Consider the following 14650-nt stretch of genomic DNA (forward strand, 5'->3'; position numbering starts at 1 on the left):
ATTAGTGGCCAAACTGTGTAAGATGGGGCCTGGGCTGGAGATCTTCTGGTTGACCACTTCTCAGAAGGGTTCTCCTGAGGTGGGGGACCACAGGAGTGCTGAGCTAAGGTGCAGTGACTCCACAGGTGTCTTTCAAAGCTCTGGTTTTCGCTAGGTCTCTTTTCTCTGATGGTCTCTCTCTTCCCTCTTAGCAGCCTTCAGCTCTTCTCCAGCATTCTGTTGCCAACTGTTGAGGAATTTGGCCACTTTTCCCCTTCAATTCTGAGGCCGTTGTCTAAACTTCATTAAATGATTGGCTAGAGGGAATCCACACCAAGGTGCTGCTGTGCATTCTGAGTCATAAACTCAGAAGGGTTCTTAAGCCTGTCCTAACATTACTTCCAGGGAGCTTTGACCTACATTTCAACCTGGCCTCCTATTTCTTCCTGGACTTCAGGACATTCACTTCCAGGGATTTCCTTCTCTCCTTAATGAATATAAGATGGTAAATGCCTGCTCAGCAAGACTGACCCTCAAACACATGTTCCTCATTACATGAGCCTTACTTGTTTTTTCCAACAGGAGGGTGGCACAGTCATGGCTGAGTCTGCCTGCCCCTAAATAAGCTTGCTGCTTTCAGCAGTAGGGGCTGAACATGTTCTCCAGCTGCTGTGCCAATATGCTCTGGCTCCACAGCTGCCTGGTCTTGAGCTCGGGAAGCTCTGAGATCTAGCAGTTGTGCTTACACCTTTCCCATTGATAAAGACCATGTGTTTTCAGAACACAAGTATTACTGAATCTCCCTGAATGGAACCATTTTCAATTTCTATTGAGGAGCATAAACAAATTATTTCTAATTTAAGGTGTTTGTATGAGCTTTATATATATATTTACACACACACACATACACACACACTCCCCTTCATAATGTAAATGTGTGTTGCCTGGTATCCCACTGCAAGGCTTGTCTAGCAAAAAGGTTGTATTTTTCTCATTTCAAACTACCCAGTTACTTACATGAAAGGTAAGCAAAAACTTAGTTCTTGCTATCTAAGGCAAAATAATTGTGTTCTACCAAGCAGACTGTGTGGAAGTATTTCAAATGCATGCTAATTTTACATCTTTTATTAGAGAAGCTGTTTTACTTTGTTTTCACTTATCAATGCTTTGCACCTGAGCTGCTGTGAGCACCTGTATGTCCATCTGCCCTGTCTTAAACATGTAAACAAATACATGTTCCTCAACATCTCCTGCCTGCTAAGTCTTAGCATTTCCCAAAACAGGGCCTAAAGGCAGCATAGATTGCCAAGGAACCACAGGGAAGGCAAAGAAAATAATCTTGATAAGCTGCTGCTTTATCGGTTAATCAATGAGAGCTAAAATGTAAGAGGAACTGTTTAAAAGAACAAACTGCAGCGAGAGATTTCTGGCAGAGCTACAGAGGGAAATCACATTCTGAAGTTTGCAGACACTGGGAGGGATCCACGATTTCTTGTCCATGTGGAGACAGGAAACGCTCACCAGACTGGTAGTCTTCAGCAGCTTTTAAAAAAAGCCTCTGTTTTATCTACGTTTCATTTCCACAGAAAGACTCGGTGCTGCTGTGGTGGTGTCTCAAGCTGGGTGTAATCAGTCTCTGTATCTCTTCCTTTAAGTTCTGTGTGAAGTCAGTCTCCTTCCTTCCACTGCACTGCAAACCCGTGTGGTTCGGCTCTGTGGGAGTCTCTCCTGCACCTCCCCTGCCACTTGCTGATGCTGCTTTAAACAAGGTTCATTCGATTGGCCTCAAAGAGGTTTAGATCAGGAGGTCCTGCAAGCAGGTATGAAGCCTGGGGGCTGGCTGTGTTAGGGCTCCAAGAACTCAGGTTCTGGATTGGATGTAGGCAGTAGCAGGAAGACGTTCCTGGATGCTGACTTTTTGTTGTGATAGGGTTTCCTGCCTGTGATATTTTCCCAAACTCTTTTGTTTCTCTTTTTTGTACTTTCATTTACCTCCATCTTTCTTCCTATGGATATGAATCAAGACCTAAAGTCTTTCTTACGTATTTAATTGTGTGCATTACCAGGATGGTTTTTAAACCATTTTTTAAATTTGTGCCTGGGTTTCCACAGTTTCAGAAGTAGTTTTCTCAACTGTAATGCTAACCACTTTTAAAGTCTTTTTGGTTGCTATTATTTCTTCAGCATCTGTAATAAAATTCTGCCTCACTACTGCCTGTATTGTTTTTTCTCCTTAACCTGTATCCCTGACAGTTGCCTAGGGGGAGTGGATGTGGCTTATCCATCCTCCAATTAGTAATGATTGAATGGAATAGAGAATGCTTTTACAGGGATGCATAAATGCTGTATGAGCACTTTGCTTAATTTTTTATACAGAATTTTATTTATAATTCCACCTTCATCCTGAAGATTAAATTAATTTTAAGCAATCCTGGCAATAGTTTCTGCAGTATTTTTTGCTGACTCCTTAGTACAAGCACTTTAGTAATGAGCACTGGTTACTCTTGTCTGAATAAGTGATGACTGAAGAAAGAATGTTTTTCTGCGTGTCATATGCTTCCTGTTGCATCTTCCCATCATCTTTCAGAGACCTGTGTGCTGTGGCAATTGTTAGCAAAACCCCTTTTAGCATCACCTAAATACCTGTGTAGGTGGGGCTTTAGGAAGAGAATAATGTGTCCATTGAGGACACAGGTAGCAGGTAGATCTTTAATCCAGGAAAAGGGCTGAGGTGCTCTGCAGGAGATGTATTCTGTTTGTCTAGTGTGTGACTGCTAACAGACAGACTTCCTCTGTATGCTTTCAAAGTGCTAAAAGAGCAGCAACAGGACAGACTGGCTCCTTTTATCTGGAGCTTTGTGGCTCCCTCATAATGCTTAGACTTTTGAATCAGAATTTAACACAGGCTGTGTTCTGCTGCTGTTAGGAGCTGTGGCTGATGCACATTTCTTCCTGTAAACATTCCCTGATTTGGTTTTAGGGTTAACAGCTGTTGACCACTCTTGTCACTTGGGTATGACCCACTCTCACCTAATTCACATCCCCAGGAAGACAGGCTTAAAAGGTTACTGGGAAAGAAGGGAAATAATTTGATCATGAAAAGCAGGAGGAAACTTGGTGAGGCAGGAGTATTTTTTTCTTATCTTTTGAATCTTGCTGCCAAATTGGTGCATAATTCATTGTGCAAAAGGTCTTGCTTACTGTTTTCAGGTTTGTGTGTTTGTTTTCATATTGAATACTGAACAGATCCAATTGCTGCTGCTAGAAGGAGATGTCTGTCTACCAAAAGGGATCGGTAATGTTTTCCTTTATTTGGAGACTTTTTGAATGCTAAATTGCCTGTGTGTATACTTTATAATGTATCATATGCAAATATTCTTCAGGAATTGATACTATCACTTCAGTCAATATTTTCTATGTTAGAACAGTACGTTTCCTATACTGCCAAGAATGTATATATATCTATGAAGACTTAAGATTGTATCTTTTTGAGCAAGCCTCTTTCTTCAACCATCTGAAACTTTCTTCCTGTTTCTCAAGTTCTCTGCTAATTTATTAGACACTTGTGTTATATTGTGTACTTTTTGTATCAGTTGTATTGCTGTATTTCTCCTTTCTCTCATTAAAACCTCTTCTTATCCTTCTACTGTGCTGCTTCATATTGAAAATACTCACACCATATCAAATAACCTTATCTGGTGTAGTGGGTCAGGCTGAGGCAGAGCCACCACCACCATTGGTGGACCAGTCCTAAAAAGCCAGTCATTCAGAATTCTATTATATTGTTCCACTGATCCCAACATGTAATAAGCTTTATTGTATTAAGCTTTATTTTTCAGCATAGTCCGTACTTTTATAATATAGTAAAGAAGAAACCTGGAATGAGGCTCCCAAGGTATAAACAAATGGACAAGACACAAAAAATGTACTGAGAGATGAAGTCCATAATTCTTATGGATGGTTGTTTCTGCTGACATTCACTAAGAAATTGGTGAGCTTCCTGAGGGGAGCAAATTTTGAGGAGAGATTTTAAAGAGGACTCCAAGGGCAAATTTTTTTGTAGAAATGTTGCTGTTAAGTTAGTCAGTTATCTGTGCCATCTCCATGCCTAATTCATCTTACACGTAAATGAAGAGGAAAAAATTAATGCAGGTTATGACCTGTTTGCTTACTTCCATTGAAGAAACAGCTGATTTACAAACACAAAAATGCTGTCTCCCAAGAAATCACTCCATGAACAGACAGAGAAATTATAGTGCTTTTTTTATCCTCCCAGTGAAAAGCAAGATTTTCAGTGTTTCACTGATCATAATCCCTTTTTAGCAGTGCAGTATCTTCCCTAACCTGGAGCTCTCAATAGTATCTGTTCCTCACAGAGTGGTATGCAGGAGGAAAGAGTTCAAAGATCCTGTACAGAAGGCCCAAGGTATTGAAAGGAAGTGTACAGAACATGCCACATGCACCTGTGTGTTGAGTATTCAGCAATATTTGAGGCTAGGAGATCAGCTGCCAAAATGGGAAAATACCAGAAGCTTCTGCTCTTGGAAATTTAAGGATGAAGTTAATAACATCTTCAGCACCATCTTTATAATTATGGTAGAGTATGTGGAAATAGCTATGTCACCTAGCCTTGGTTTTCACACAGACTGTTCATCACCCTCTCCATCATTAAAACTGTTCCTGTGCCCACAGCTGCAGCTGTGCCTGAAAGAACCCCATGGAATGTCCCAGTCCATCTAAGGATTTCTTATCATGGTTTTGTGGTAGCAAGAAGCAGAATCACTCATGCAGAATAACCATGCTGGCTCTGACCACACCTGACATGGGTTTTACATAGGTTTAGATTAGGCAAATGCCTGTCTGTGCAACTACATACATTTTTTTCTAAAGTTGCATTTAGGGATGATGCCACAGTGGGAAATATTAAGGAAAATTCTGGTGTAGTGAAAAACTAGCACAGGGAATTCCACAGGCCAGTACAGCCTTTTCAATCACAGAAGCATTTGCAAAACCACCCAATCTAAAGCTAATCTGTCCAGACTTCAATTAAGAACGCTTGACTTGGAGAGAAAGCATGGTAGGTCAGTAATTAATGTGCTTGAAAATGCTATTGTTATTTATCTGTTAATCCCTGACTTTTCTACCACTCCAGTAATTGTTTTGTGTGCATGTGAAGTGACAAGTTTCCTTCAGAGACAAATGGACTGCAACTGTAATACGTGCCATTCTTCGATATAAATGAAATACATTGTTTTGTTAAGTTAAAAAGAAGTGAAGGAAAGTAAGAGGCTTTCCATGACCTGTCTAAGCTAGCTGAGAGCAGCTCAGCGAAAGATTGCACAATGCATTTTGGTCTATATTCTGTGCTCTTTCTTCAGGTTATGTTTCTAAAGCTTCCCTGCAACTATTAATGAAATGAAGAAGCTAATCACTAGAAGACAGCTGGCTAAAGTAATTTGCCCTGTAATTGCAATTAAATTTTTATGGCTAGTGCCAAAATGTAAATGTAACAGCCCATAAAACAAGTAAGTCATGGTCAGACATGCACAAAGAAACGGGGCGAGCCCAGGACCTTCCCCTCTGTTTTCTTGTTTCCTCTTTGCCCATAACTACCAGTAAAGATTCTGTGACTCAGCAACTGGGTTTAGACAGCCCAAACTCTTGAATGGGACAGGAAGGAATATACAAGATGGAGAACATGTAAACACACCAAAAATATCCAAGTAGTTTGATATTGAGACTGCTGTACTTGCTGCTTTGAGTCACAGTGCTTTATATTTAAGAAACTAAACAAAGAAGCCAAAGGTCTCAGAATGAAATTATTAAAACTAATGCTGATGGAAAGTAAAATACCTGAACATGAAATCACTTGGAAGACAGTAACCCATGTGATAATCATTCTTTGTCTCAGCTATTTTTTAAGGTGTTTGGTAGACTTTCTGTATCCATTGATAATAGAGTTGGCAAAGAGCAGCTTTCCTTAAATGCATATCTGCCAAAGAAGAGAACAAAAAAAAAAAAAGCTGAATTGGCAAGAGCAACCTCTTATTCTAAATGAAGATGGTAGATTGAAAAAAAAGGTTATTTAGTAGCCTGACTTACAACTTTATTATGGCTTGCAGCTTTCACCTTTCATGACGTTTTTGTATAAAATATTTTATTTCATTTAAGAATTAAAAAATAAAACTCAGATTTTTCCAGTCCTTCCAAGATTTCCAAAGAGCATATAGGAGTGTACAATACAACATTTTGTTGTTGTATCTGTTTCATGGATTATCAAAACCCACCATCCATCCTGGTAAACATTTCAATTTAGGTATGTCATAATATGATATGTTTGAAGATTAACAAATACCTTAGGCATAGGAAAAAACAGCTGTTTGTTTGGGTTTTCTCTTCGTATGTTAATGAAATATTTTTCTTTGATTTGTTGTTGTTGTTTTGTGTTTTTACTAAGAAGGACTAAAGTAGGATATCCTGCTTCTAAACTTTTTTAAGTAGCAATGAACTTTCCTGTTTAAATACCATATATCTCTTGGGAAACTTTTCTAGAGAAGAAAGGTGACCAAGTTTATTTGACAAGGGATTATAAACCTATAGGAATTAACTAGGCCTGATATTCAAAGCCGTAAGTTTTCAAAATATGGGCAAAATCTGAAACTTTAGCAATTTCCTCACCCTGGAAAAGTAAACCACAAAACTAAAGCTAATTCAGAGCTGTTAAGAAAGATCCAGAAAAATTTCCCAACACTTATTTTCACAGTTTTGAACTTGATTTTGATTCTGAAGTGAATTTCATGATGTCTCAATCATTTGAATGTTTTCTGAAGCTGGTATTTATAGATTACTATCACATAATGACATTCTCAACAAAGCAGAGTTAAAAGCCAAATTCTGTTTTGTGCTAGAATTCTTAAACAAGTCAGGTTAATGATGCATTTTGTAGTAAGATGTCAACAAATGAAAGGGGGCAGCCTTCTAGATTTTTAAAGTGTTTCTATTCGCTTTGGGGTTTAGTCACAGTATTACAGACTAGTCTATGTCCCCAGACTCAAAGTTACCAGAGCAAGTTCAAATAAGAGAAATACTTTCCCAACTATTGCAAAGACTGTTCCACACTAATATAACATATGGATGATGTCAGACTTAGGGCTTGAGGAAAAGCCTGCTGAAATACTAGATATAAATAGGGGGAAGGCGTGAGCAACAGCCTTTTCTCAGTCAGTGACGTAGTTGGGCCAGATTTGTGCTGACATGAAGGCCCATGTCATTGTTCTGGCAGTGTAAAGGAATCTTTGTTTCAGAAAAAAATTGGCTGAATTGAATTTAAAACTGTAAGGATCGTTTAAGCTGATGTACTGTCCAAAGTTTCTTGTGTTGTGGGATGTTCCCAGTGTTAAACAATTGGAAACATCTGGCTTACTTCAGGGAAACTCTCATCCTGCAGGACTCCATGAATACTTCAGGGTAATGCACATTCAAGCAACAATGCATGTATTCACTATAAGGAAATCCAGAGGACCACCAAATTGCTTTCATCTTACACTCACACCAATATGCATTAATCTATAATGTAACCAGAAATGAATGTAACATAAAACACTGCTTTTACTTGTGGGTAACTGAGAGGCGGAAAAAACATATGCATTTTTCAGTTTTATAGGCAGAAATTATTATGATAGCACTGCTTTACTCAACTCTGAAACATTTTTCTTTCAGTTGAGTAGCATTAGTCTCATTACTATGAAGAGCTCTTTTTACCTGTGTGAGAGGAGCATTCAGAGCAATGCAGATTTGGAAGTGATGAAGAGTTACATCAACATAATACATGTTACATTAAGGCCAAGGTCCTTGTTTCTCTGTCCTCTTGCTTAAATCAACTGTTGGGAGCAGTGTCAGCATCATAACAAAGTGAATCCTATAAGCTCTCCTTGGGGTACAGTTTTGAGTGTACATCAGCAGGTGGAAATGAAAGTATATTTGGCTTCAGCTACTGATTCTCTGGCTACATGGACCCCTTTATGTCTGTGTGCTTTCCCTTGAGGCAAATTCTTACTCATTTGTTCTAACTTTCTTGTCTCTTCCTTGATTTTCCTATTATTTAATTTTCTTCCTCATATCTTGTACTATGTTTCTCTCCCTGCTTTTTTTTTTTAATAATGCCTCATCCTGCTTTCCATAACTTCCCCTTCCCTCCCCTTCGCTATCATGTTTTTCATTACACAGATCATCCAGTCTCTTAGTTGTCTATCTCTCTTATCATTCTCCCTCAGTTCTGCATGTTCTTTCCTTGCCTATGGTGGGAGCACAGAGAACATGAGAAGAAACCCCCAGGGATTTGCACTTTGGCTTGGTCCTGACGTGTTGTCCAATTGAAGAGCCTTTCACTGCCACACGGATGAGGAAGCCCCACACAACCCTGCTCCCGTGTTGGCTTTGTGTAACCACTGGCATTATCCTACTGCCAAAACATGGTGGGGTGCACACCAGTTGTGATGTTTTATCCTCTGGCAGTGTTTCAGTGTGGCTAATGATGACAATGATAACAAGCAGATAGGGAACCTTCTGCCACTGTGGGATTGCCTACAGAGTGCTTTGCACATTGCACTACTGTTCTCTGACACATGTGGTCCGTAAGTGTATAAAATGAAGAGGCTGATAGAAGGGGTAGGTACATCTGTTCCAAAAATGTTCTGATGCATGAATGCACGCTGCATTGAAACTTTTCTAGGGAAATAAAAATGAGAAGGCTGCCTCTGGCAATCACCATCACTGTCAGAGGAATGTAGCCATTTCCATTACAATTCACCTGGTTGATTCTGTGATTTTATGACATGGAGGAATTTCATTATTCTTTCCACCACAAGCAATCAATTTGTGCCTTCAAGCATAAAGTACGCTTGAAGCTTTGCTTTGCTTGCATAGTACATAAATGTTACTAGTCAAAGTTTTCCAGTGTTTTTCAAGTTCCTGTCACTCTTATTATGGCCTTCTGTAGCACATGACTTTCACAGGCTGGCATTTCATGGCATAAGTAAAAATTTTGCCTTCTACAGGACACTTTTCAGGCTTCCTTCATCTCTAAAACACCAGGAATGTATAGAATAAGAAGGTCCATTAGCAAGCAGCTCTCAAGGTCCACTTTTCTCAGTAAGTGTAAACTGGCATAGCAAAGCTATTACTCCTACTGGGATAAATTTAATCCAGAGTGTTTTAAACCCCAAGTCTTTAGTAAAAGCTGAGAGATAAATTTGGATGGTGGCATTTTAGAGTAGGGGGAGGTTTTTTCTCCTCTCAGAGCTAAACATAGTTCTGGCAAATGGCCTCAGACTGAAATTCTTGAGAGAGTCATAATAAGCAAGCCAGGGCAAAGAGGAATGTTTTTTTCTCCCTGACTAATTCTTCCACATAAAAAGGTGAAAGGTCAAAGATGAACTTCAATACTAATGAAATTCTGAACTTCTGAGCAGTAACATGTCAGAACATTAAAAAAAAAGGCAAAATAAAAAGTGTTTTATGGTTGCTAACAGTAGGTTGGCTTTATAAGCACATATATCTCCATCCTGATTTCTTTTAACCTCTGGGACAATGGGAACTTTGAGATATTAAAAGCAGACATTAAGCAATGCACAGTAGGGGTTTTATGAGTTCAGCCCAGCCCATACTTTTCCTCTTATGTGCCCTTCTGCATCATTCCAGCTGACTAAAGGAATGAAATAGGGCTGTCTTCAAGTTATCACAAGCTTCACTCTTTCCCTAGAGTTTTTTGACCGAGATGGTCATTCTCGAGGTTAATTTCCTTCTTCCTTCTGTCGAGGAATATTTCATGTGGATTAGCTAACTTCACATGTTCTTATTATAGAAACAATTATATAATAGATTTAAAGGGATTTAAACTGCCCCTTGGAGAGGCAACTGGACAAATTCATGTGTGTATGTGCATGCACATTCAGATATTCAATTAGAAAATATTTGCTCATGCTAAAGTTTATTTAAATTTAATCACCATAGTTGAAATACATTTAATGAAAGATTTGTTATCCCTTTGGATTCTGTAGTACCACCCTTCTTGGCTGGTAATGTACAAACAAGATGGTTGAGCTGTCCTTTTCATGTTATAGATTATCTGTGCTGGTGATGATGACATACAACTTTTAAATCATCATGGGGTGTGAAAATAGGAGTCTGACCTGTGAAATACACAGCACAACTCATAAGTTCAGCTATGCTGGAGTGGCCAAATGCATATCAACCAGTATGAATCTGCAGGAAAGCAGGGGGAATGGCCAGAGCTCCAGAAGATATGACCTATAAAAAAGAGTTTAGCGCACAGCCTGCACTTGTTTAGTATACAGACATGAAGACTTGTGCAGGAGTACAGTTATGGGAGACAGAAAGAACATAAATAGATGGACATTCTGCTACAGAAAGAAACAGTCTGTTTTCCATGTCTGTGATAAACAGAGCAAGAAATAACAGGTTTTAATGAAAACTAGATAGGAAAAGCTGTCCAGCAATATGAGAACAAAGCATTCAGATGTATTTTTGCAAAGATATTGTGGCTTCTCTATCACTGAGTCTTTACAAACAGCTTAGCCAGCAAGAGCTAATCTCCTGTGGCTCAATCCCACAGGAGAGAAACAGGCATTTCTAGCATGTGATTTATTTGACCCACTCCCACTGTACATTGGAAGGAGATGAATTCCACCGTGGAAGTGCCTATTTTTCTTCAGGAGATGTTAAAGACTCTAGAAAACGGATTCAACTCTAAAGATCTGTTTTGTAGATGTCTAAAGCTTTGTCAGGACTACACCATCTCTCATCTCTGTAATGCCACCGACATAGTTGATTTTGTACTGGTGAAAATGGTGAGGCTTGATAACCTCTTCAGGTCATTTCTAGATTATGGAGAAAGTCAAGAACTGTCGTTACAGATCTGCCTAACTAAAGGCCTCACTGAAAACCAAATTGACTGTTCAGTACGATGACAGTAACAAAAATTTGTTATTGATTAATGGCTGTTGGCTGAAAAATTTTGAATGAGATAAAGAATAATTTAATGGTTAATAAGAAAACAAGTACACCATCAGCACAAAATGAACAAAATATCATTCTCAATCAAAGAAGCTAAGAATAGAAGAAGCATAGATTTCCCTGTATGTTCCTGACTGGCCTTTTCGAAATATCTTTTGTGAACCATAAAACTGTACAAACAGTTGCTGCGTGTATTGTTAGGTTCTCTGTATGAATAGAGGATTCCACATCCTGGGCTTATTTCATAAGCAATATTTTTACTGGAGAGAAATCACTAAAATATTGTCATCTTGATTATCTGCAGCAAAAAATGGCAGAAACTATTTTGAATCATATTTGCAGATGACTTCCATTCAACTCTTCAATCCAGAGAAGTTCAAATTCACTGGCACAAATTCCTTCCATGCTATTGATAAGCTGCAGAATCAGCTCAAAGCATTTAGCCTGTGTCATAATGAGTGCACTTAAGAAGCTGGCAAAGCTGGAAGCTAAATGCAATTATGGCATCCAGACTTCCTTCAAAAAATTTTGGATCTTGAGATCAGCTGAAATGCAATGAATTGTGTCATTTTCTCTCACCTCTTTCAGGGCAGTACTCTATTTTTCAAGGTCATGAAAACCTCACCTGTAAAGTTTCTTATGCTGATAAATTAGCTTGGCTGGTACAACAAGTTATAAATGTGTACTGACCTTTATCACTATGCTGTCTCCATATTTTCAACCTGGACTCCTGTAGGAAGAGCAATGAAAAGTTACTAGTGGACTTAACGAAATATTTGTTATTTCCCATTTCAGACCTGCATGCTAGAACACTGGCCGGGGATGAGGAAGTTTGGGATTGGTTGAGATCTGACTGGTTTCACCAGACCCTTTCTGGGAGTCTTGTACATTTTCACATCTTGGGGGAAAAAACTCACAGATTCTCTTGCTCTTCACCCTAGACTTGCATCTATGCTTGGATGGCTGATTTCCCCACAGATGTTTATTTATAGGTGTGTATGGATTTCACCACAAATGGCAAACGCAGCAGGTGTTATGAGGGCAAGCTTTCTCCTCTTACTGCTTTATTTGCTTTTCATTTTTCCTCTTCTAGACTACATTTAGTGGGCTTGTGGCTGGTTTTCACACTTAGCAGGTTGCCAGTGGTGCAAACCAGGCACTCTTGCTCCTTGCTGAAGAGGCTTCTGTCATTGAGATAAATGGAGAATCTGGACTAATGGACCAAATTCATCTGTGCCTGCACTAAGTAAATGTCAGTAACTTTCACAGCCCTTGCTGCATTCTTCAAGCACAGGAACACATTTCCAGACCCATGGATCTGGCCTTGACCTCAAGTTGCTTTCCCCTCCCTATCACATCATGGGGTCAGTTTGACATGCTCCACAAACTGGAAAATGCAGTCGATTGGAATTGTGCTGCTAGAGGTGAGTCAGTCACATCCAGAGGTGATTACACATCTAGAAATATAATAATTTGATGCCAGTGTCCTTCAGCCAGCTCTCACAATATTTAACCCTCATTCCATGCAGTATGGCATTGATGGGGGAAAGAAGGTATCTTGGCTTAAGTTCATTCTTAAACTGGAACAGCACTGTATTTTTCCATGTGTGTACATATCTAAGCACACCACACCTGGTTATTGTAGGGTTCATATGTTATCCTCATCATTTCTTCACAAATAATGTGTGATTATCAGTTTGTAAACTACACAAGAAAGGCATCTACTTTGGAAAAAGGAGGAATGAAAATCCTATGGGAAAGAAAAGTGCAGGAATATTTGGTGTTTGGAGATTTTTTTTTAACTCAGCACAAACGATGATTTTGAAAAGCCACTTCTTGCACATAAACTGTTGGTTCCCTTCTGCCTCCTGTCCCTCAAACACACAGCTCCCTAACATTTTGAAAGCACAGGAATTAAGTCCTGGCTGAAGCTCTTTAGATGGGGGCAGGGGGAGAGAGTGGGATTGTTCATTTGGCAGGAAGTACATGCCACGATCAGGAGAAAGAACTGCCCCTGGGAGCAACTACGTTATTGTAATGCTTCTGTAAAACCATTTCCTTGAGGCATCTAAGAGATTATATAGAAAGCTGTCTAAAAGCAAATGTTTAATATCATACAACATTTCCTTCTTGCTTAACATGTTCATTAAAACTTGAACTTAATTCCTTTTTTTTGAGGCCATGAATTCCTTCTTTTAAACTCACTTCTATTTATTTAGCTGAACAATAATTTTAGTAGGAAATTAAGGATGGACTCTGTCCTAAATGACTAAGGGTAGCCTTTTGATTCATTAGACACAGAGACAATTGTGTTTCATTTTGAAGGGGTTTTTTTTCCTGATCATCTGAGGAAATTCCAAGGACCAGAGGAAATTAGTTATCTGCCTCTAGAAGAAAGTATGTAAAATTAAGTAGGTTTTTAATCTTTTACACAGTTTGAGAGAGATGTTCCCCTCCTGGGAACATTAGTTTTGCTTCATTGAAGCTTTACAAATTAAAATATATACAAAATTGTTTGATATATGTTGCCAAGGATGACTTCAGAGGCAAAGAACCTTCTTCTCATGAACTCTGTGCATTTTCCTCCCTAATCCTAAAATTTTACCCCAATTAAAGCAATAACCTTGCACATACTGGTATAAAAACAGATGTGCAGGATTATACCAAAGGCTCATTTAACTTGTCCAGTATCCTGTCCCTGTGAGTGGCTTGTAACTTCAGGAGGAATGGAACAACATTTAAAAGAAAATACTTCTTTTTGTGATCCATATCAGCCATAAGCAGTTAACAATTCAGGGGATTTCAATTAACAGGGGATTAACAATTGAGGGATTTCCTTAACCAAAAGCTGTGTCTGGGCCATCAGTTTTCACAGTTGCCAATAGAGCCAACCTTCAGGAATGTATCTCATTCCGTTTTGAACACACTTACGCTTTTGGCCTCTGCAACATCCTGTGGCAACGAGTTCCACAATTTAATGATGTGCTGTAAGAAAAAGAACATCCTTTTGTTTGAAATCTGCTGTTTATCTCTTCCTTGGTGTGCCTGATCATTCCGTGTGTTCAGAAACAATCAATAATTATTTCTTATTCCTTTGCCACACTATTTTTGCTTTATAAAGCTCTCTCTTATCTCATCTTAGCCCCTTTTGTAAGCTACCTTATTTAGTCCTTCCTTATATGAACAGCCATTCTATATTTATATCCTTTATTGAGATGTGGTGAAGACAGTCACGTGCTGTGTACCAGAATCTCAAGAATGTTTTATTTACCCTCTGACTAACATTGTGCTCGCATTACAACCATTGCAGAGAATGATCAAAAGTTTTCAGGGATTTGTCAATGAATGAGTCTTAGATCTCTTACTTCAGTGTTCAGAGCTACAGTATAAATTTTTCATCTTTATAAATAATTCTGATTCTTTTCCCCCATGTAAATTACTCTGCACTTAGTGACTAAGAGACTACACTTCACTAATTTCATACACCAACTGATTTTAAATTAGTGAGTATTGCATGATGCTTCTGGAGCTGTTTGTGAAAAGCTTTGAACATTCCAGACAAGTAAGTGTGACCTGAAATTTTGTCTTCTCTGCTATATGACAATTTTTTCAGAAATATAGAAAAAGGAAGTTGTAC

General features: G+C 38.8%; 1 protein-coding gene across 3 annotated transcripts in view; it reads right to left on the minus strand.

The window, feature by feature from the left end:
- The window catches only part of LOC146443557 (uncharacterized), a 42191-nt gene that overhangs the window by 1665 nt on the left and 25876 nt on the right, over nt 1-14650 (minus strand). For 2 of the 3 annotated variants that reach the window (XM_085046793.1, XM_085046806.1), the window contains one exon: nt 5833-5971. The exons of the other annotated variant lie outside the window; for it this stretch is intronic. In XM_085046793.1, the coding sequence (XP_084902919.1) occupies nt 5887-5971 (85 nt within the window). In that variant the 3' untranslated portion in view covers nt 5833-5886. The remainder of the gene's footprint in view (nt 1-5832; nt 5972-14650) is intronic. 3 annotated transcript variants of the gene reach the window in all.

Source organism: Lichenostomus cassidix, chromosome 1Aa (genome assembly GCF_008360975.1).
Source record: "Lichenostomus cassidix isolate B80296 chromosome 1Aa, HeHo_3.0, whole genome shotgun sequence".
Taxonomy (NCBI): Eukaryota; Metazoa; Chordata; class Aves; order Passeriformes; family Meliphagidae; genus Lichenostomus; species Lichenostomus cassidix.